Source organism: Pongo abelii, chromosome 15, assembly GCF_028885655.2.
Source record: "Pongo abelii isolate AG06213 chromosome 15, NHGRI_mPonAbe1-v2.0_pri, whole genome shotgun sequence".
NCBI lineage: Eukaryota > Metazoa > Chordata > Mammalia > Primates > Hominidae > Pongo > Pongo abelii.
The window spans coordinates 55,947,244-55,971,882 of record NC_072000.2 but is presented as its reverse complement, the minus strand read 5'-3'; the positions used below and the strand labels follow the sequence as shown (position 1 = coordinate 55,971,882).

At 39.9% G+C, this 24,639-nt stretch overlaps 1 protein-coding gene across 14 annotated transcripts in view; it reads right to left on the bottom strand.

The window, feature by feature from the left end:
- Positions 1–2,282: 2,282 nt before the first annotated feature.
- Positions 2,283–24,639, bottom strand: part of GNG2 (G protein subunit gamma 2) — a 128,437-nt gene continuing 106,080 nt past the window's right edge. For 12 of the 14 annotated variants that reach the window (XM_063715157.1, XM_063715155.1, XM_054529664.2 and 9 more), the window contains 2 exons: positions 21,181–21,296; positions 2,283–5,512 (listed from right to left, as the gene is read on the bottom strand). In XM_063715157.1, the coding sequence (XP_063571227.1) occupies positions 5,384–5,512; positions 21,181–21,267 (216 nt within the window). In that variant the 5' untranslated portion in view covers positions 21,268–21,296 and the 3' untranslated portion in view covers positions 2,283–5,383. 14 annotated transcript variants of the gene reach the window in all.

The window sequence follows — 24,639 nt, the reverse complement described above, 5'->3', positions numbered from 1 at the left end:
ACTAAACTGTTGAGATATAAACCTGGGCCTGCTGACACCATCTTGATACTGCGGGGCAAGAGTCTGAGAATTAAACCAGCACAGAGAAGAGCCTAGCCAAGGGATGACAAGGACATCCCATGACATCCTCTAAGCATCTGGATCCAGCTGGACTTGAAGTGGGACCTATTTTGGGGCATTAGGTTTCTGTCACTTGCAATCAAAGAAGTCCTGACTGATGAATACTCAGGGTCAATTGGGTGAAAGTGGGAGGAGATGAGCATCAGAATGGCCATACCAGCTGGTGTGACGGGAATTCAGACATGAGACACTGAGGGTCTCAACCAGGACGTTTGGCGGCTAGAGAGAAAGGAGGTGAGTTAAGAGGTGAGCAGGAGCTATCTAGAGGTTTCCTTTCTTCGAAGGTTGCTGTCAAGTAGAGTCTAATGGTTCTTTACCACCTCTGCCTTCATGATGCCCCTTTACCTCTTTCATTTTTCTTTTCTTTTTTTTTCTTTTTTTTTTTTTTGAGATGGAATCACGCTCTGTCACCCAGGCTGGAGTGCAGTGGCGTGATCTTGGCTCACTACAACCCCTGCTTCCCTGATTCAAGCAATTCTCATGCCTCAGCCTCCCAAGTAGCTGGGACTACAGGTGCCCACCACCACCCTTGGCTAATTTTTGTATTTTTAGTAGAGACAGGGTTTCACCATGTTGGCCAGGCTGAACTTCTCACCTCCAGTGATCCACCTGCCTCAGCCTTCCAAAGCGCTGGGATTATAGGCATGAGCACTGTGTCCATCCTCTTTCATTTGTTTTTAACCATTTTGTGAGATAAATGAATCGGGCATTCTTGTGCTCACTTTATAGCAGGAGAGGTCAAAGGACTTGCCCAAGGTCGCATGGGAGCACTGGGGCCTAGTTCTGGTTCTCTAGTGCATGCTAATGCTTGAGCACAGTGTGGACTGAGCTCCACAGGCCCCGTCTTTCTCTTGCTTCATTGTGGAGATGCAATACCCTGCTCCCGGCTTTTCTTATGACTTCCAGGGAGAAACAGCAGTAGTTCTTGCTGAGGAAAGGCCCAGGAGCCCATGGCCTTCTTCATTAAAATAAATTCTGCCTAAGTCTCCTGGTTCTAAATAGAAGAAAATGTAGATTTGGGGCAGAACCGAAGGGAAAGGGATTTCCCTTGGCAAATTATTTGCAATTTGTGGATTGGAGCTGACCCAGCTCCAATTCCCTCTGTCATTCTAAGTGCCATCTACAATGTGACCAGCTTATTAAAGAATGAGAACTGGAGGCAGTCCTCCCCCAGGGGCACAACAAAACAGGAGCAGAGTCACTGCCCAGCAGCGTCTTCCTCAGTGTGGCATGTCTAGTTGCTGGCTAGATTCTCACCCTTCAGTACATGTTCATGCCTAGGCAGCCATTTCTGGGGGGCTGTGGGAAGAAGAGCGAGAATATTTATGAGTTGTTTGTGCCTTTCCTTTGGCTGTATGGAAAGCTAGCTGTCATAAATACTGTAGTGGTCCTCAGACTATAGCATGTAACAGAATGCATGTTCTTGAGTCACTGCCAGAGATTCTGAGTTTGTGGGTAGCTCAGGATCTGCTTTGTAAAGAGGCATTCCAGGTATTAATACTCCTGAAGCAAGTGGTCCATGGACCACAGTCTGAGAAACACTGATGTCAGTGGAGCACTAGTGTGCAAATTCCAAGTGGCCCCCTTCATCCGTGGTTTAAAGATGCTGCTGTTGCTGGCACAAGTCCTGGGAGATCCAGTGTTTCCTTCTTTACTAACAGGGTCTGTTACTGGCATAATCTGAGGGACATTCAGAAGTCTTTCTTGACTAAGAAGATCTCCAAGGAGCAGCTGCATCTAGAGTTCCAAGGACTTAGCTTCTCCTGTACTCCTTTAAAATCACAGATAGCTACAGAGAACAGCACTTCTGTTGTTCAGTTTTTATTTTTCATAAGGGAAAAAGCCCACTGTGGCATACCTGCAGCAAGTGAAAGTGTAAATACAGCTCCTCTGTCTGCATAGCCCACCCTATCAGAACCCTGGGCTCTCCTCACAGACCCCACCTTTCTCTGTCCCCAAAGGCTGTACCCAAGATGTACAGACCTAGTAAGAAATGCTTTTAGAGTGTCAAGTGAGTTTTTTCTTCTTTAGGACATCTCTGTTAACAAAATCCTAAAGAAAATCAATGGATTCCTATTTCCTCATCCATTCATACCATCAGATCCTTCTCAAATTGACCACAGGATCAGCGGCCTTCACAATGAAACTGACTGCATATGAAATGAATCTGAAAATTCCATTTATTAAAACACATACATTGTCCATGTGGGATGAAAATGTGCACATCACATTCAGGTTTTCCTGCTTTAACATTTCTGTAGTTCTCTCTTTGAAACACACACTCCACGGATCTTATATAGAAAAAATGTGAACAACTTTTGGGCTGCAAAACATTAATGCATACGTAACAATTCATCATTGCCAAGAGCAGCTAGAAGCAAATATTTAGGAAGAAAGACAAAGAAGTATAAAAATTCCTAAAGACAGCATGCTCTATTTTCTCAAAATTCCATATGTGACTATGAGTGTATGGAGAAATCATTTTTTTTTATTGTTTTTGTCCTTGGTAGGCAATCTCCTTCAAATATTATTAGCAAAATCAGACATAGATCAAAGTATTTATTTGCATCTTCTGATTGAAATTAAACAGTACTTGGTTTCAAATGTTTTAAAAATAACACTTTTTAAACTGGAGTTGATATTGAGGATCATGTAAAATTGTTCTTTATAGACTTTGCATTCTAAATATGAAGTTTATTGTTACTTATTAGTTAATTCCATGGCAGATTTTCATTACTATCGAATATATTATATGTAGAAACTAGGGCCTTAAATAATTAAGCTGACTTTTCCTATTAGTTATTCCTTAAGATAAAATTATGCTGGTGAAAATGACTGTTGAATTTCTCAAGAAATTAAGCTCTTTAGAGGCATAAGTAATCGAAAGACTTTTTCCCCTGAATAAGTACAAATACCAATAAGCCAAAACTCATATAAAGATTTTCGTATTATAATTCCATAGTGTAAGACATAAAATTATGAAAAAGCCAAAACATTTTCCTTAAAATGCTCCCTAGAAATTGTAATTCCATCTTAATTGCGCCAAAGATCTAGATTTACATGGAAATATAAAGAGTCCTTCTGAGAAAAGGAAATGCTGTGAATAGTGGAAATCATCTGGGCCTTCTAATGACACCGCAGTCACCACCAAAGAGTGTTTTATTCATTCATGCTTGTTTTATGTGACCACATACTCAATTCACGTTTTGGCCCATTTAAAAACTGTGATATGTTTTAGCTTATTCCACGGTGTTACTAAGCTAATTGTACAATGCTGTAGTTTAATAAATACTCTGCTGTTTTTTTCACCCCTAAATCTTCATGGGCATCCTGACTGTAACAAAAACCCCACAATTTGAACAGAAGAACAGAAGCATCTGGTTACAGAAGTGCATTCATACATTTCACAAATGTTTCAGTATCCCCTTCTCCCCCACCCCAGCATGAGCTTTAATTGGATGTATTTATTCTTTCACCAGCATGCCCATGAAGGAGCTGAGGAAGACATTTACCAAGTCTGTTTCAAAATCTGTCCTTGGCATATCAAACTTTTTCTCTTCCTTTTTCATGCTTTTTTTTAAAAAACAGGAGAAAGCGAATAGAGAGGAAAGAGAATAAAATTAATTGGGAGATGGAGATGGGAGATGGAGATGGTATTTGGGGATCTGAAAGCAAACAAGATGTAAGAGAGGCCCTCTTTGACTGAAAATGACACAGAAAAAGGTGATCAAGGCTTCCAGGGCCTGCTGTTACTGGTGGAGACTACAGCTACAATGAAAAATTACTCTCACTACCATATCTTGGGGAAGGAGCGCTCTAGTTGCAAGGAATTTGTAAATAAAGGCCGAGAGACTCTAACAAACAAGATGGAGAACAAAAACAAAGACTCCATTAAAAAATTTGTTAAGTGAAAAACCAAGACCATCTCAGTGGACAAAAAAGCCAGAACTCTTCCTGGTAGAGCTGGCTGTGGGGACCGCACCTGCCGCCCAAAGAGTGGCGATTTGAGGTCCTTCTCCCTGGAGAGTGAATAGCTGGAGTTCTGAGAATGGTCACCTTCTCTGGAACTGTGGGTTTATTTCTTCTGATGCTTGAACAAAGGAGGGCCATGGTTTTCTTGTTAAGAGCACAAAAAAATGTTCTTTTAATCTAGAATGTCCATGATTCAGGGAAAGAGGGAACTTGCTCATACTTATGGCAAAAGCACTTCCCAGCTCATGGTGAATCCTTAACTCTCCTGCTTGGTGACAGCTGTGCTGCCCTGGGTCCTGGATAAACCAAAATGCTTTGGATTCTGGAAAACGTATTGAAGAGGCATTTATACCACTATTAACTAGGAGGTATTTTAGGTGTGGCTAAGGCTCTGAAGTAATCTCAATTTTCAAAATACTGAGATTTTCTTTCCTCTCCAGGGTCTTTTCCCTCTCATTTCCTTTCCCAGCTTTAGAGTAAAACAACAAAACTTCTGAATGGATGTAACATAGGGACATTTTCATGCAATATTACTCAAAAATTGTCACAAATATATGAAAGCACCAGTCACAACACAGGATTTACTTTTACTTGCAGAATCAAAGCTATCATGTACACGTTAGGAATAGTGAAAAGAGAACACAGACAACCGGCATTTTTTGTCGTTGTTACCATGAGGATACACCACGGGGAACATCTCCCTAAACATTTTGTGTGATCATTCTTGGAGTTCAATCTGATAGACCAGTCCAGCCTTATCTCCACACTACTCTAATGGGGAGGGGTGGAAGGAGGGGTAGAGGAGAAGGAAAAAAGAAAAAGAAAGGCACAGTGACTATACATCAATGCCACTAAACCGAATTGCGGCTACATGGGACAGCCCAGCTTATCAAAGGGTATTCGAAAGACAATATTCATTCCAAGAAGGTCACACATATCTTACCTCAGTACAGCTGTCTGTTTTAATTGTTATTTTTTAAAATATGAAGCAGAAACATGAGGATTTTGAGGGGGGACTGGGGGATAGCAGAAAAGAAGTGACACCAATTTTATTTTTATATGTTCCCCTCCTCCAGGCAGTTCGGCAGAATCAGATCTCTTAACTCAGGATGTGGATCAGCTTGCATTCTCATAAAGGGGACCAGATCTTTAAACATGCATAGCCTGGAGTTTCCAGGATGGTTCTCCTCGCTCTCTTCAAATGCCGTGGACTAGAAAGGTGCCCACTTTGCTAAAAACTCTACATCAATGTCCCAGGAGCCCAGAGGCTCTTCAGGCCCCTCTCGAAGACTTAAAGGATGGCACAGAAAAACTTCTTCTCCCTAAACGGGTTTTCTGAAGCCGGAACAGGGGTCAGGAGGGGATCTTCCTTGGCATGCGCTTCACAGTAGGCCATCAAATCTGCAGCTGCCTTGGACACCTGGAAAGGGAGACAAAAATAACCAACACTGGAGTCTGGTACAGTCAGTCAAGGCTCAAGGCTTTAGAGTCCCACGTCCTGGTGTCAAATCCTTGCTCCATGAAGCAAGATACTCAGCCTCTAAAAGCCTCTGCTTCCTCATCCGCGAAGAAGAAAGTTGATGACACTGACCTCACAGGACTGTTGCCAGCAAGTCTGGGACTAGGTTAAGGTGGGTAAGGCACTCAGGGTGCAGAACCGAAGGAGGCACTCGCTGGCAGGGGCATGCAGGTGTCAACCCTGCACTTACACAGCCCCGCAGGTGGCTGTCTCCTTCAATTTTTTTTTTTTTTTTTTTTTTTTTTTTTTTTTTTTTGAGATGCGGTCTTGCTCTGTTGCCCATGCTGGAGTGCAGTGGCTTGATCTTGGCTCACTGCAACCTCTGCCTCCTGGGTTCAAGCAATTATCTTGCCTCAGCCACCCTAGTAGCTGGGACTACAGGTGTGTGCCATGGTGCCTGGCTAATTTTTTGCACTTTTGGTAGAGACAGAGTTTCACCATGTTGGGCAGGCTGGTCTTGAACTCCTGGCCTCAAGTGATCCACCTGTCTCGGCTTCCGAAAGTGCTGGGATTACAGATGTGAGCCACTGTGCCCGGCCCTCCTTCACTTTTGTGCTCTGATATCTCATTGCCCTACCCTAGTCCCAGCCCTGGTAACAAGGGTTAAATGAAATAATCCATGTAAATCATTTAGTGTCTGGCACATAGCAAGCTTTCCACACAGGCTAGCCATTATTATCATTTTGTAGTTGTGCCTCTCTGCTTCAGGAATTGTGCTAGGGATGCCTAAAGCCATGTCAATTTCCCTTTTTAAGCAGATGCATCAGGAGGTATATCTATGTATACACACACTATATAGTACATATTTTTATACATCATATATATTAAAATGTTATATCTGTGACTTTAACCAAGCATTGTGCCCTTTAGTGATGTTTCACTGGGAGGCTGTCACTGATTCTAGCAATGCTGTCATTTCTTACAACATATTTGTAGCTGCTTGTTAGGAGTTCCCTGTAGTACCTTCCTTCGACCATCTTCACCAGAGGAAATTTTTACTACATGACAGGGTGGATTTAGTTTCAGGAAATAAACTAAAAGTCATCTATAGCTACATCTGGGGACTAGGTAAATGATCAACCTGGGGAATGCCATTTGGGGTCAAATTTATTATATAAAATAACACATTTCCACATGAAAGCAACACCACTGTACTACTATGAAAGCCTTTCAAGTAACTACTGAAAGGATATCAAAGCAACTACTGAAAGGAGAATCTAATTTAAGATTTGGGTGAATTATATGATTACTAAAGATAGTCACTGCCCCTCCCTACAAGTGGGACATACATGCCCACACGATGACATCAGACTTGCCCAGTGACATAAGCTTGGCTTGCTCTGGCCAGAGAGATGTGAGCAGAATTTATGTGGATCACTTATGGGCAGAAACTTTAGGAGCCAATGCACAGTTTGCCATGTCCCTTCCTCTATACCACTTTGTCCAACTGAAATAATTTATGAGGAACCCTCTTAATTGATGCAGAGGTTTTAACAAATGGCATAGTGGCAATACCCTTGATTTTTGTCCCAGGGCTGAGTTGATTAAACCTTTGTCATTCCTGCCTCAGCCTCCCGAGTAGCTGGGACTACAGGTGCATGCCACCATACCTAGCTGGTTTTTCAAAAATTTTCTTGCTATGTTGCCCAGGCTGGTCTTGAACGCCTGACCTCAAGCCATCCTCCAGCCTCACCTTCCGGAGTTCTGTGATTACAGGTGTAAGCCACTGCACCCAGCCTTTGTTACTTAAGGCTACTTCAACTTTATGATTTATTGGTTGGGTAGGGAAATCAGTTTCCTCTTCTCATCCCATAAACCCTTGAATTTTTGGACTCTCTGTTCCCTTTGCCCCACAACAGATAGAGGCAACATTCCGGACAGAGGCTGCTTCATCTGCCAGCATCCCTGATGAAGGTGACATGGTGTGGAGTGGCAGCTGATTTATGATTGACATGTGGTAGGAATGAGAAGTGTGCCTGTGCTGTTGCAAACCCCTAAGAATGAAGGGTAGAGCACCTTCTGTTACTACCACAACATCTAGCCAACCCTAACTGACACAAAGAGATACAGGTATTGGTTTGTGTATTTGTTTCCTCTGGCTGTCTTGAACAAGTCATCACAAACTGGTAACTTAAAACAACAGAAATTTATTCTGTTAGAGACTAGAAGTTTGAAATCAAGGCATCAGCATGGTTGGTCCCTTCTGGAGGCTCTGAGCAAGAATCTGTTCCATGCTTCTAGTGTCTCGTGGTTGCTGGCAATCTTTGGTATCCCTTGGCTTATAGACATATCACTCCAATCTCTGTCTCTGTTTTCACATGGAATTCTCTCCTGATTGTCTGTGTCTTTATGTGGCATTCTCCTCTCTGTGTGTCCAAATTTCCCATCTCACCAGTTAGAGTTACCCTAATCCAGTATGATTCCTCTTAATTTGATTACATCTATAAATACCCCTATTTCCAAGTAAGGTCACATTCTAAGATTCCAGGTGGGCATAAATTTTAGGGGACACTAGTCAACCCAATACATGATATGTATGTAAAAATCAGTCTCGCTTTTTAATAGACATTACAATACTTATAAAAATATTTTTATGGTATACTCATTTTGTTCCAGACATTGAGTTAAATTTCCTCTTTGGATCTTCACAGTAATCCTGAGGTAAGAATTATTATCCTCTTTTTATAGATGAAAAATTGAGGCTCAGCAGATTATATAAGTTGTTCAATATCATACAGCAAAGCACACAGCAGAAAAAGAACTTGAACTCGAATGTGTTGCCATTAAGCCACAGCCATCTGCGTATAAACTACTCAAATGTAGGCTTTGTTCCAAAGGTTGAAACTGAAATTCTTTATGAAATGCTTCTATGACAAAATGAAAGGAAACAGCCTGTTTATGTCTTAGCTCCTCTACATGAAAACAAAGGACAGACTTTCAGACTGAATTGAGATCACTTTTTTTCTTCGTGCTTTCTTCTTCTTTGAGTGATAGTCATTGTTACACCAAACAGGAGCTTAGCTGTTAGGCAGCAGAGACTGTAAATCAGTGATATCTAAAACTCATTTGTTATGAAGAGAAGCAGCACCGTTCATCCCTACTCATTTGCAACACTCACATACAACTCTGTAGCATGAATATTCAAAGTATTTTATGATACAGGAAGTACTATACTAGGAAAATTTAATAACTTAGAGTTGCTCATATCTTTACATTTGAACATTTGATTCTGAATGGTTTCCTTCTTAAAATATATTATGTGTTTTATCTTGTTTCCTCAACAAGACTGCAATCTCCTGTGGGCAATGCTCCAACAGTGTCAGAATCCCAGCAGTAATTAGAATAATTGCTAGTATTTATCAGCCCTTGCTATGTGTCAGAACTGTGCTAACCACTTTACATACGGTATCTTATTTAATCCTTACAACAACATTATGGGTCACAAGCTATTATCATTCTCATCTTAAATATGTGAAGTGGAGGCTTCATTAAGTGTTTGCCCCAGGTCCCACAGCTCCTGAGCTACTGAGTTGTGAGTCTCAATGTCCCTGACTTAATCTTCATGAACATTCCTCCTTTCTAACCTGTGGCTGTCTTCCTTGTCCTTTGCCTTATAATGAGTCACAGCAATAGTGTGCCTAGCAGATCTTTCTGCTTTCTGACAATCCCTGCTAACATTTTGCACACAGCTTCTTTTACATTCCTATGCCTATTTCTTCCATGAAGATTTCCCCAATAACTCCAGAAAATTTCTCCCTTTTCTGTCCTGTTGATCCTTCCTCCAAAGATATCTCAAATTTGGCTCCCTTCCTGTTATATCTATGGCAGCTACCCCAGTTCATACTGCAGTCTTCTCTCTTTGTGATTACTAAAATAACTTTGTAAATAAAAGGCAATTAATTCGTATTACCCCAGGGTTCCACGGATCGAATTTGGGGGGTGGTATGTGAATTTCAAATAATACAAAAAAATTTACATCTTTATTTTTTCACTAACCTCAAATGGAAATTTAGTATTTCCTCTCATTATAAATATAGACAACACACTGCAGTAGCCCTAGCAGTACATGTGACTTGGCCACTGATAGATACCAGATACTTTCAATCACATTATATTCATTGCAGACACCTCAACATTGCATTTATGTTCATCCACCTTATGATTGTAGACCTATTAGAGCTTACATAATCAGTTAACAAAGGAGTACCTATGTATAACTACATCACATATATTTTAAAAAATTGATATTTTAAATATTTTAAAGAATATTATTTAAAATGTTGTATAAAAATATTCTAATGACCCTCATGTCAATATAATTAGTTCCTTTTGTAATTTAAAAACATGATTCTAAGAAGGAGACCATAGGCTTGAGCAGACAGACAAATGAGTCAAGAGCACAAAAATGTTTAATTATCTGTTTTAAATGACTTCCTATGTTCATAACTATGCAGGAGTAGTATTCTCCATACTGTAGCTAGAAAGATATTTTAAAAATACAAGTGGATTCCTATCATTCCCCTATTTAAAACCTTCAATAACTTCTCATTGTAATTTGTAGAAAACCAAAACTTTGTAAAACAGCCTGTGGGTATTGCATGTTTTGGGCCTCCCCCTCTCTCCAATTTCACGTTGTAGCATTCTTCCCTCTCAAATATCCCCTTTACTTTTTGAAAGCTCCAAGTTCTTTTTTGCCTCAGAGTGTCACATATTCAGTATCCTAGAACTCTGTTCTCTTCATCTCCTCAATGGGTTGGCTTGTCATCTTCCTTCAGAAGTCAGCAGAAATACCACCTCCTTGCAGAACCTTCACTGATCGCCTCATCCACAGTGACTTTCCTGATTATTTTCTCTCAGAGTACTTTCTCACATTCTTCTCTTTCACAGAAATTATAAATTGCTATCACAATTTATAATTATGGACATCGTTTGTTTATCTGCCATTTAATATTTGCCTTTCCCTTTAGGCTCTGGGCTCCATGAAGGCAGGAACCACACGTGTGTTATTTACCACCGTATAATCAGTGCCTGATGCATATTCAACACTCATAGTAATTGCTGAAGGAGTTCTCACACATAATCTTCTTTGACAGATATTTCATGCAACGAATATTTACTAAGCATCTAATATGCCAGGTGTAGTCTGGATACTTGCAATAATCAGGGAACAAAATATACAAAGATGCTTGTCCCTGTAGCGTTTATACAACATTCTATACTTTCAATTTTGGCTATGACGGAGTAATAAGGGCCAACTAAACTCTCCTGCCTCAAATTAAAAACTGGGCAGAATATATGAAGAAATAATTTTTGACTGTTAGACAATAGGCAGCACAGAGGAGTGATCCCTGAGAGAATGGAGATAAGATAAATTCTACAGTTGCTCCAGCTTACTGCCTGCCACTGCACAGGGAGGGAGTACCCAGACAGAGTTCAGCAATCTCCCTGAGTTGAGGAGAGAATAGCAGAGAAGAAAGAATTACACTGGGGGAGAGAAAGCTCTTAAGGCCTCTGGAGGATTCATCTTGAGTCTTTAGCTGAATACTTATTGGCACATGCATAGGAGAAAACTACTTGAGGCTATGCAAAGAATATCAGGAAGGAGCAAGTAAAACAATCCTGGAGATCACATAGGGCCAGAGTGGAAAGGCTTCCCAGCACACAAGACATTGAGTAGAGTCCTAACAAGGTTATTACTTCATTAGTGGTGCCATATAGCCCCAGGTTAAATCTTGTGGACCCACCTATCAAAGTTGAAAATTTGAAAAGTAAGTCTTGAATAGATCAAAATGATTCCAAGTAACTTAGCTGTTATTTTAACAATTGTTAAATACTTTAACAAAAGTAACAATTGTTATTTTTAAACAATTGTTATTTTAACAATTGTTATTTTTAAACAATTGTTATTTTAACAATTGTTAATATTGTCCACATGATCAAGAAGGTAGAATAAATCAACACATGATAAAAAGACATATGGAAGATATAAAAAGGCACAAATCAAATATGTAGAGATGAGGTGAAAAATAGAATGAATAGAATTAGCAGTAGATTAGCCACTGTAGAAAAAGATTAGTGAGCTTGAAGATAGCAATAGAAACTATCCAAAATGAAGTGCAGAGAGAAAATAGACTGAAAAAAAAAAAAGAACAAAACACATTGAGATAGGAGACAACTTCAAATGGCTTAATACACATATAACTGGAGTCCCCGAAGAAGCAGAGAGATATGGGGAGTGAAAGATAAAGAAAAAATATTTGAAGATATAATGGCTGAAAAATTTCCAAATTTAATGAAAACTACAAATCCACAGGTTCAAGTAACTCAAGAAACCCCAAATGAAGAAACACAAATCAAACTACACCAATGAACAGCATAATCAAATTGCTTATATAGTATTTGAGTGGGAGAATGGTGAGAATAGGCAATGAAACACAGTGGTTATATAGAGAATTTTGGAAGGTAGTAAGTTCATAAGAAAAAAGTAGATCAGGGTAAAGGGGATTGAGAGAGTGTGTTGGTGGTGGTAGGGAGGTGTCTGGGGAACAGGTTGCAATAGTTAAGCTTAATTAAGAAAATAATCTTCTGGTAGAAACTTACAAAATGAAAGTTACAGTAAAATCAATGGTGACCCATTGACTTACATTCTAAAGAAGCACTCAGAACGCTGTGTTGCGAACAGTACTCTATGGGAGTCAAGGGTAGAAGCAGAGACCACCCTGGAGGCTACTGCTTTATCAAAGTGAAAGGCAACAGGGATTCAGAATAGAGTAGTAGCAGCAGAGGTGGTACAAAGTAGTCTAATTCTGGATAAATAGCATTTGAATGTAGAATCGCCAGGATTTTCTAATGGATTAGATGCACAGTATGAATAAAAAAGGAAAATTAAGAATAACTCTAAGTTTTTGGACCAAGCAAATGAAAAATGAACTTGCTGTCAGTTGAGCTGGGTAGGGCTATGACAAGAGACTTTTGGGGGTGAAGATCAAGAATGCAGTTTTAGACAGATTGAAATTGAAATGTCTATTAGTGAGATGTATGATGCTGGAGTTTGAGATAAATAATTGGGCTAGAGCTATAAATTTGGTAATCGAGGTCCTAGAGATGGTACACTAAACCTTGGGAACTAACAAGATCACCAAGAAAGTAGAGCTGAGTAACGAATGAACCCTAGGACCCTTGAATGTAATAAGTTGGAGAGCCTAAGACAAACCAGAGGAGAATTATAAGGAGTAGCCTGTGAAAGTAGGCATTACTAAGAGGCAAATAAAGAGTTTCAAGGCACAATGAGTCATCAATCATGTCAAATGCTGCCACAACATCAAATAAGATGAAAACTAGTAACTATTAAATTTAGCAGTCTGGAGTCATTGGTGATCTTGATGAGAGAAGCTTCAGTGGAATGGTGGGTGTGAAAGCCTCATTGGAATGGGTTTAAGAGTAAATGGGCCTTCTGCTCCTTCTTCTTCCTAGACAATTCAATCTTAAAACGATTAGGTAGGACCAAGCAAGTTAGGCTTCTACATTAGCTCAGGGACTCATGATGGGATATCAGAGCTGAAGGAGGATAAGGAGAACATCTATGCAGGGTCCAGCCTGGTAAGGAGTATAGGAACCTGAATGAATGTGCAAGGCATCCATGTGGGGAGAGGAGGCCATGGAGTGGAAGCTTGGTTCCCTACAAGACAGTGACCAAACAAGGATAAGGGGAGCCAGGTGTCTCACTGCAGGTGAAGGGAGTTACAAATACAGAAAGTAGAAAACTGGAATGAACCCTGCAGTGTAGGGTAGGAATTGGTGGTGTCGGTGAGAACTTATGGTTACATATACACATACATACAGATATAGAAAGAAATATAAATGGAGGGGGGACAGGAGAGAGAGAGAGAGACTGATTGTATGACTGTATTTTCTAGCTCTATCCATTGAGAGGTCCTGGGGGTAGCAACACTTCAGCAGTGAGCACATTTGGCATCTAGATCTTGGTTTCTAAGTACCATTCTCAAAGGAACCAGGAACCAGTGCTCTTTGGAAAAAAGGATGATTCCAGGACTGGGGCAGGGAAAACAAGGGGAGCATAGAACATCTTTCTGTGCCAAAAACTGAGAAAGTGCTCAAAGAATGAGGGTGGCATGCCAAAAGGACACAATAACCACTTTCAGTCTGTGCCAACGGAAACATCAAAATACGTGATGATAGTAGCAGACTGTAAACCACTGAATAAAAGAGGAAATTCCTCCCCAAATTCCAAATACTTTTTAACTTCAAAAAGAAAACAAATAGGTTTGTGTGGAGAAATCTGGAAAACACATTAGTCAGGTAGTGAAACTTAACATTACCAGTCAGTAACAATTTGAGATAATGTCCCACCAATAGAATACAATGAAATGAATACTCCATTAGTTCTATGATATTAATGCCAAAGTTTTGTTACCTTAATTTAATTATAATTATCTGACAAACCCAAACTGAGTGACATTCTAAAAAACAAATGGCCTATAATCTCCAAAAGTGTCAAGGTCATGAAGGTCATGGAAGTCTAAAGAACTGTGCCAGACAGGACAACTAAATGCAACAAATGATTCTGAACTTGGTCCTCTTGCTAAAAGGAACATTACTGGGATGATTTGCATACTTAAATGGGATCTTGGGATTAGAAGGTATTAATGGGTCAGTGTTAATTTCCCGATTCTGATGATTGTATTACGAGTATATAGAAGAATGTCCTTACTTGTAGAAAATACACATTACAGTATTCAGAGGTGACAGGACATCTTTTGACAACTTATTCTCAACTGGTTCAGGAGAAAACAAAATTCTTGGCACCATACATGCAACTCTTCTGTAACTTTGAGATTATTTCCAGAATAAAAATGACTTTGTAAAAGAAAAGGAAAAGAGAAATTAGAGATGGTGATATAGATATTTTTTCCAAAGTCATACTGCAAAAAATGTAAACAATTGAGGCAGTTGCTAGAAGGGGAAGTGGAGGGATCAAGAAAAAAATCAAATTTTGTTTAAGATGGAGAAATAACACCATGTTTGTATGATAATGGAAATGATGTAGAGAATCAAAAACTGATGATGCAGGATAGGCAGAAGGTGGAAGAATAAACTGCTGGAGGAGGTTTCTTGGTTAGAGAGATGGGATCTACTGCACAAGTGAAGGACCTCACTTTTGATCACAGCAAGGATCTCCCCAGATTAGCAATTGCTGAAATCCTGCTATCCAGGATCCTCACCAAACCAGACTGGGACTGAGAACCAGGAAGTAAGGAGTTGTGGGGGTGGCGGGGCGGGGCAGGTGGTACTCTAGACAGCTTCAATGAAGGCTACCAGACTGTGATTCTAGGCTCCAAAAAAACAGGAGAATTACTCTAGGAAGACTGCTTGACAATGCCAAGACAAAGCAGTTGTCAGTAAGGATAAAAACCAGATCCCCAAATTTAAACAGAAGGTAGAGATATAATGCATCTTCATTACATCTGAAATTGAGACACATCTTAAAATTGATGTTGCAAAATGCTTGCAAGCCATCAGGCAAAAAAATAAGCACAGACAGGCTGTCATTGCCTATACACATGGGAAATTGCCTGTGCATTAAGGGTATCAGTCATAAAATCATGGCTTTAGTTGGGTTGCCTGCATTAATGGAGCCATCTAAGGTTGACTTAACTTTAATTTGTTTTTTAAAACGATTTCAAAGATTATACTGGATGGAGGCTTGAGATGGGAAGTGTATATAGAAAAACAATCCAACTGTTTCCTCCTAATCTATGCTCACACCACTCTACATACTTCTTTTCTGATACCAGATGTGTAGGTTTTCCCACACCAAGCAATTCTCTGGCCCACCTGCATGTCCTACAATTTAATTCAATTCTGATACTATCTATGTGGAGATAGATCCCACAGGTTAAGAGCTTAGTCTTACAAGACTGCCCCTGCCCCATTTCAAATGCCAATAGCAAGTAGTAGGCCCCCAGGTTACTCACAACTTCTGTCCAACTTGGCTACAAATCAGAGGTTCCCATGACTACCTCTTCAGGTTGGATAATTTGCTAGAGTAGCTCACAGAACCCAAGAAAACAATTTACTTGCTATTTCCAACTTATTGCAAAGGATATTTTAAAGGATATAAATGAAGAGGTGGAGAAAGAGATATATAGCGTGAGGTTGGAATTGGCCTAGAAGGAGGATTGTATTCCATTTTTCCTAATAAAATTGAACACAAGCATTTTAGGGAAGGGATACTCTCAGCTCAAATGCTGGAAAAATACTTAAAATGTCCTAAACCTAGAATATATGTCCTCTCTCTAGTTCCAAGCATGGTGTCTAACTGGACCGTTTCTCACTACAGGGTTCCATGAAGTTCAATTTCAATCTATTATCATAATCATCATAAAGATGACTTAATCATTAGAAATGTCCATATTTGGCTCACTAATTTATACATATTTGTCCTCGTGAAAGTCAGTCTGTTCTTTTTATACGTTAAAGTGTTTTAAACAGAAGGCACACTATAAATGCTAGATACTTATGATCATACAATGATATGAAACAATTTATCTTTCTTTAAAATGACTAATTCCATCCTTTTAAAAAATATTTAATTTGAATTCCCCATTACCACAGTTTTATTTGTCCAGTTACATTCATGCTTGGAATCTCCAAGTCCATAAATGTAACTGGGAATGTCATGGGGAATATAGTAATGTTTTGTTATATGACACTCTTAATATACAAATTTAAAGCTGTCTACTAAAAAAAGCTTTTACAAAATGCTTGTGTACCCCAGTACCATGAAAGATGCAAACAAGTAGACAACATGGTTTTTGAAAAGGACTATGTAGTCTAGGTGGAAAAATTTATTTGATGAAGATGAAACTAATTAGTAAATTGATTAGTAAATATGGTCAGAATAGAAAAAGAGATTCATGAACAAGTAGGAACTTGAGCTGACCCCTAAAGGAGGAATAAGATTAGGAGAGGCAAAGAAATAAGTGGGAAAGGTATTCTCAGTGAGAAACCCAGAATAACCACAGAGGTGACACTTTGCATAGCACACTTTTAGAACGATAAGGGGAATCACTTGGAAAGGTCTGTTGGGAGTATTTGGGAGAAATGAGACATTTTTCTGTGGGGTCAATTTATGGAGCAGCCAATTAGTTAAGAAGCAATCATTTTACCCATGCTCCTGGCCTTGCATCTTATATCTTTTGCTCTTAAATTTACATTATTTTTCATAGTATTAATAGCATCTCCTGCCAAAGAGCATCTTTCCAGCTTACAATGATTCCCATTCCCATTCCTCTACATGGGCAGGTTAATTCCTAGGGGCTATGTCTGTATAATAGAGTTCAATTTGAATGTCAGTTGATTGAAGCTGGAGACAGCTCATTCTTGCTGGAACAGAGATGGCACTCTAGGACTATGTGCTATGGAGACTGAAAAGGATTGAATCAAGCCATCTCTTTTTTCACGGAGCTGGAACTATGAGTTGTGATCCTGGGAACCGTGGGCAGCCATCTTGTGCCTGCTATATGGACCTGGCAGCTAAAAATCTCTTCTTCTCAGGAAAAGGAAGAGGCAGACACAGAAAGAGAAGCAGAGACAGGTGACAGAGCACTGGCAGTTCTCAATGGCCTTCCAGTTCTCACTTCCACTGCCTATCTAGCCACATTTCTGCTCTTGGATTGAGACATCCTATATCTTTTATAATCAGTACCTCTTTCTGCTTAAGCTAGCTTGGTTTAGATTCCTATTATTAGAAACTCAGAGTCCTAATACAATGATGAATAAAGAGATTTACCGAAGCCCTGCTGTCCTTTACTTTTGTGCATGTTCCCTCCTCTTGTGCTCTAAGGACAAGGTTTCTTTAATTTTGTCTTTGGTCAGTGTTAGTGTGAGTCTATTGCTGTTTCATTCATCCAGGTGTCACAGTCCACAGCCCCTCTCTCCCCCTTCCCCTAACTCTCTTCCCAATTTCCTTTTATTTCTCTTTACCCTCTGTCCTTGAATGAAATCCTAACAAAGAAATACAAAGAGGCTGGGAGTATAATTTATATATGCCTGAGGCTTATGAACAGATAATGGGTTCACTTAGCCCAAATCTCCCAGGGTCTGTGATGTAAAGGGATAGAAAACAAGAAGGCTTAAAAAACAAACATGCTACTCATGTAACTATGTTATTCACAGAGTAGGGCTACTCTGTGCAGCATAATTTATTCCGGGGGTCACATGAGGGATAAGGCCACCGCCTGCTTAAGGGACCCTCAACAACTTCAGTTCCAGCTGTGTCCCCAATCCTCCTCCTAAGAGTCCTATTCTTTGCCACCTCAGTTGCAGTAGGTTCTGCCAGACGTATATAAAGCCATTTCTATCCTTTATAGCTTGAAGAGGTCACTACTCTCACTGGAAAATCACAAGCCTGGGCTCTTCAGAGAGAAGCCCCTTCCTGCTGACAGGATCATGTATGGAAAGTAGGTGGAGAAGCCTGAATGCTCAAAAGCCTTGAAAAGACTTCTAAAGGCAGATAACCAAGCCCTAAACCAGCTAGCTGACAATCGTGTCAACACAGTCAACATTTTATCCAACTGCTCAACTAAAAATAATCTGTCACTTCACCACAGCAAGCCTGCCTGGCTCTGAGGTACAGAACAAATGCTGAAATACAGGATGCTGCTGTATTTCTAACAATGTAAGATCCAATGACATCAAGTGGGATTCAGAGATTTGAATGTGAAGATCACCTAGGAAGGCAACTACTCACACCCAGTTTATCAGGTTCATGCTTTGCTTCTTTTTTAGTATTGATTTATTTGTGTCTCTTCAAAGGGCAATCAGAGTGTGGTGTTGGCTTCTTTCTGATGACATTTGGTAACTATGCTTCTTGGATATCTTGTTCGCATCAATAATAGGCCTTGTTCAATTTTTTTGTAGTCTCCAACTAGGTCAGGGATCTTTGAGAGCAAGAATCATGTTTTTGTCTATCTCCATCTTTTTAGAACCTAACAAGCCCTTGCAATTTAGAAAGCTCTCAGTAAAGTATTTATTATATAAGTAAATGGATGAACAACTGAACAAACAGCAAAAATCCAACCTTATGATGAGGGTCTAAGAAAACTTTTTAAAGGACCTAATAATTTGATCTGAATTTTTAATGAGTCAATGCAGTTAAGTGTTAAGTAAAGTAAGGTAACTAAAGCAGCAAGGTAGAGGGGCAAAGGAGATTGGATGTTCTAGGCATTTGAAATTCCCATCAAAAGAATTAAAAGTGGTTCTGTGTGGCATGCAGAAAAGAGAGCAGGAATGAAGCTGAAGAGATGACAGGGGTCACAGGAACTTTGTATACACTGCTAAAGGGCCTGAATTTTATTTTACTGGTGATGGGGAATCATGAGCTGATTTTCAATAAAGAGGAATGTAATTAGATTTTCTTTTAGAACATTATATTTGGAAGGAATATGGAAGGTAATTGATGGCGGGATGGAGATGTGTTGAGATGGAATTGCAGACAGCAAATAGGAGCCCCTTGCAGTCAGTAATTCAGGTGAGGGATGATAAAGTCTAAACTATTTCTGAAAAGCTCTATTTCTATTATCTTTCTTCTGCTGTCAGTTTTCATCACCCATGAGCACATCACATCCTCCTTCAGGAACAGTAACTGGGGATGCTGAATATTAACAGAAAACATCAACCACAGTAAAGCTTCACAAACTTTTATCATAGTTGGACCACCTCAAAAGTCAAAGTGGTATTTTCCAGAAGGCCCATGGGCAGAACCTCCTCTCCCTCAAAAAGAACTCAAAAAAGGGTCATCAAAAATGACCCTTTCTGATTTGACAGTCCGTGGGCCACCTTACTTCTCTCAGCAGGTATTGTGCCCACCTGTCGCCTTGTGCTTTTTCAGCAAGAGAGTGAAAAAGAAGAAGCAAGAAAGAGGAGAAGAGGAAGATGGCAAAGGAGCAAGGTAAGGTCACTTTAGTGATCTCAGTCATGAATAAAGAAGAAGAATTAAGGCTGTTGAAAGAAGAGCAGGAGCTGATTAAATCCTGTGGTCCATTACTAGGCATCAAATTTTACAAAGGAGATTTAGGATAATGGGAAAATGTCCATGGGTATTTGCTCATCTTACTTGTAGACAAAGAAGAGCTCTCTCTTCACTCTCTAGCACATACCTGATGAGACTTAGCAGAAGTAAACTCCTTCCCATAGGACAGTGGTTCTCAACCTTGGCTATACATCGGAATGAACTAATGAACTGAAAAATTCTTTTTAAAAAATACTGATGCCTGAATCATACCCCAGGAGATTCTAATTTAATTGGTTTGGGTGTGGATCGGTAATTGGTCCTTTTATAGAGCTCTCTGGGTGTTGGGAATGCACAGATGAGCTGAGAACCATCGCTGTAGACCAGGGGTCAGTGAACTTTCTGTGAAGCACCAGAGAGTAAATATTTTAGCTTTGTGGGCCATATGGTCTCTGTTACAACCATCCTACTCTGCTGTTTTAGAGTGAAAGCAGCCATAGACAATATGTAAATGAGTGTTCCAATAAAACTTTATTTATAAACATAGGCAGTGGGCTGGATTTGGCCCATGAGCTACAGTTTATTGACCCTGTCAGACTCCAAAGGACAGCTGGATCTCCCAGGTGCTGAATTAGGTATGGAGAAAATAGGAAAAATATTCTAGTTTTAAAAGGGCATTTGGAAGAAGGTTGCAGTTTTAGCTTAGTACAATGAGATATGTTTCTGAGCTGCATTTCATAGAATTCTTGGGTAAGGCATTTTACTTCTGGGGCAGTACAGTTTTGATGGTTAACAGAAATTTACTTTGCCACCATGCCATAGCTATCGATTAATAATGACAGCATATCGGCCAAGGTTTTCACCTGAAAACTACCAACAAAGGGTCTGAATTTAAAGTCTTTGTTCCAGATGAATTAGCCCCAACTTAAGGCAAAGTTGTCAGATTAGGTCTGGGGAGGGAGAGGAAAAAAAGAAACACACAGACTATGAACTTTCATTAAATCTCTTTGTTGTTTGACTTCTTAGGGAGGCAAGGTGTGACTTTTGTGTTTTGCAGGAAAAAAAATTCAATAAAGTATAAAGAAGAAAAAACTTATAACGTGCAAGGATAACTAGAAGGGTTAGACACAAAGTATGGACATTTAGCCTTAGAACCTGAACCAGGACAGAAAAAATTAAAAAACAAATAAGAAAAAGGTTTCCATGAGGACAGGGAGGGGAACTAGTGCACTGATATATTTTATGTGTTCTCTAATTTCTCTCACTGGAATTTAACCATGAGCCTGTTTTGCTTTTTTGTTGTGTTGTGTTGTTAGTTTTTAATTCTATATGGGAAAGAGGATCTAATTTATTCTATTATTTTATGCTGGAGAAGCGAAAGACACATTAGAAATGAACTTCTGCCTAATCTTTAAGATGCTCTCCTGTCATTACTGGTTTTATCCCCCTCTAGGAAAGAGTGGTCACATGACAGATGACTGCAAATCATACGCCTTAGACTCAGGCTAGATGAAGTGTGGGGTTAGGCCATCCTCACCTTTATCCTGTCGATGTTGGCTTCCATCTTAAGCTGCTCTACCAGCTTCCTGGCTTGTGCTATGCTGGCGGTGTTGTTGCTGGCCATCGGAGTGCTGGATAGATCTTTCAGAAACACTAGAAAACAAAAAGAAGATTGTATCAGAGAATTCATGAGCCAGCAAATGTGAAAGTTCATTGCAACTAGGGGATCTCAAAGCAGTGGCTATAGCCAGGCCTGGCTTCTCCAGCCCTCTCCATCCTCGGTTGGTATTACCTCTGATTGGCAGGCAGACCAGAGGATGAGATTTGATTTTCCAATTCTCCCTACTTCCCCATCCCTTCTTCAGAGAAAAAAACACAACACACACACACACAAAGAATATTACCAAATGTTCTCCCAATGGGCTCAAACCCTAACCTTCTGGTTAACTGTGACCACCTCGGCATATTATACTACAGAGAGACTATAGTGGGAGGCTTGGCTTTTCAGTGTCACTTAATCCAGCATTGTTGTAAATAGCCATTCCTCCCCACTCTATTTGAAATTAAAGTTTGAGTCACAACTATCTACTTTACTCATAATTCCTCAGGGACACATCTGTCATGCCAAGTGGGAGGGATTGCCATGCCTAATTGTTAAATATGTCAATTAGTTCACCAGTGTTATTCTAAATGAAGTACAACAAACTTATTAACTGATTTCTTTTATAAATCTGGAACATAAACATTTTGAGAGTAGAGTTCTTGGCTGGGCATGGTGGCCCACACCTGTAATCCCAGCACTCTGAAAGGTCAAGGTGGGAGGATCCCTTCAGGCCAGAGTTTGAGAGTACAGTTCTGTTCCTAGGCAGATTGCGAGATGGTTTCTTTGTCTCTGCCATACCTCTTTCTCCATGTGTGCTCCCCAACCCCTTCAAATCCTAGCCCACATTCATTTCTCTTCTTATCCTTTCTTGACACACCATCTCACTTTATTATTGTTGTTCATCTTGGAAAATATCTTATTTTATTCTCGATGCTGATGCCCATTTCCCCCACATTCTGAACAAATCTTACTTTGTGTCAAGGTGTCTTATGCAATTTTAGGACCATCTGTGTAAATATGCTCCTTGAGATCACTGATATCCTATTGGATAAAGCAAAACCTAAGTGCTTTGATTTGACTAGAGTGCATGACCCATGAAACAGAAACATTAAACACTGCCTCATCAACACTAATGGAATCTTGTTCTGAAGATATTATATAAAAAATAATGACTTCTGCTAGCTTTGGACAATCTTTTCACCAAAGGATGAAGTAAGATCAGGTTACTTATCTTAAAAAGAAAAAGAACACACAGAAAAGCTGGAAAATGAAGAATAACCCATAACAAATTCTGTACGTAGATTTTTTTTAAGCTACCTACTAAAATCAACAAATAATTCTTGTCTTAATGACCAAAAAGCAAAAGTCTATAAATTATCTCTTTTGATACTTATTTCTTGATATCCAGTTCTTCAAGACAAAAGAAGAAATTATGTATAACTCTCTGTAACATACAAATCCCTTCATGGAGAATATTATGTTAAAGAATACTATAAAATAAGCCACCCATCATCATTTACAGAATAAATTGGAGGATAATTAATTGTTCCCTCAATTTCTTTTCTTTCCTTTTTTTTTTTTTTTTTTGAGACAGAGTCTCCCTCTGTCACCCAAGCTGGAGTGCAGTGGCACGATCTCGGCTCACTGCAAGCTCCACCTCCCAGGTTCATGCCATTCTCCTGCCTCAGCCTCCTGAGTAGCTGGGACTACAGGCGCCTGCCACCACACCCGGCTAATTTTTTGTGTTTTTAGTAGAGACGGGGTTTCACCATGTTAGCCAGGATGGTCTTGATCTCCTGACCTCGTGATCCGCCCACCTCGGCCTCCCAAAGTGCTGGGATTACAGGCATCAGCCACCGTGCCCGGCCATCCCTCAATTTATTTTCAAAGAGTTTGGAGACAATAAAATGGGAGGGAAGATTGAAGGAATTTTTGAAGTCACAGAGATCTCTGAACTCTACTTTTACACATTTGGAGATCAAATGAAGGAGAAATGCATGGAAAAACAAAATAATAAAAGGAGACTTTAACAAGTATTATTTCATCAGCATGGTTAGAGACCCAATCATTGCAGCCTCACGGGGAAATTACATGTTCCACAATTAAACAAACATCTAACAGCCTAGGAAGGCTTCACAGGGCCAAGATAGAGCATTGACTTATTCAGAAGGGTAGCTTAACTCTTCTATTCATCCAACATTGGATGCAGCCACAATCTACAAGCCCCTGGATGAAGTTCTGTGAAGCTAAGTTTCTGCCAAACTGGAATTCATTCATCACGCTGAAATGCAGACTATCACAGAATTACCAAATTCTTATTGGGAGATTTGAGATTCTGGCCAGTGACTCTTCTGCCCTGAATCTATACCAGATTACAGGGTAACTTGTGGCAGAGATCACAACTCGCCTTCTAATCCCTCTTCCTTTCTTCTTCATTAGTAATGACACTTTTTTTCTTAGTGGAGACCACAAGAACCCTGAATTTTAGCTAGGTGTATTTAGCTGAAAGATACATTCCAAGCCTCCCTTGCAGCTAGGTATAGTTACATGACTAAGTTTTGGCCAATGAGATATAAGCAGAAATGTTCTTGAAGTGAACAGGTATATGCCTTGTCTCTCCTTCCTCCTGCTACTGGCCTGGAAGGCATCTGCATTGATCACAGAAGTCCATCTTGAACCTCTAGCATGACTGCTACACTAGGGTGAAGAGGAAGATCTGGGTCCTTACTGACTTTGTGGAGCCACCATGCCAACTGTGAGATGATTACCTTTGATGTGACAGAGAAATAAGTGCCTATCTTATTGATGCCACCATTATTGAGGGGTTCTCTGTCATTAGCCAACAGACCTGCTATTAACTGAGTAAATGACCCATTATTGTCGTTCAAGCATCAAGGAAAGTCTGTGTCTCAATGCCTTTTCATGCTCCCTGGGAAAAGCTGTGAGTGGCTTGAGGAGGCTGAGATAGAGAATATATTTGTTCTATTGCTGCTGTAACATATTACTACAAGTTTAGGGGCTTAAACAATAGAAATTTATTATGATTCTGGAGAGCATTATTCTCAAATGGGTCTCACTGGGCTAAAGTCAAGGTATAAGTAGGGCTGTGTTCCTTTTTGAGGCTCTGAGAGTTCACTTTCTTTTATTTTCTAGCTTCTGGAGGCTGTCAACTTTTCTTGGCTCTTGGCCCTTTCCTCCATCTTTAAAGCTGGCAAAGGTAAGTGGAACCCTTCTCATGTCACATCACTCTGACCTCCTCTGAAGTCATATCTTCCTCTGACTGACTTCTGCCCACCTCTTCCACTTTTAAGGACCCTTGTAACTACATTATGCCCATGCAGATAATCCAGGATAATCTATTTTTAAGTCAGCTGATTAACAACCTTAATTCCA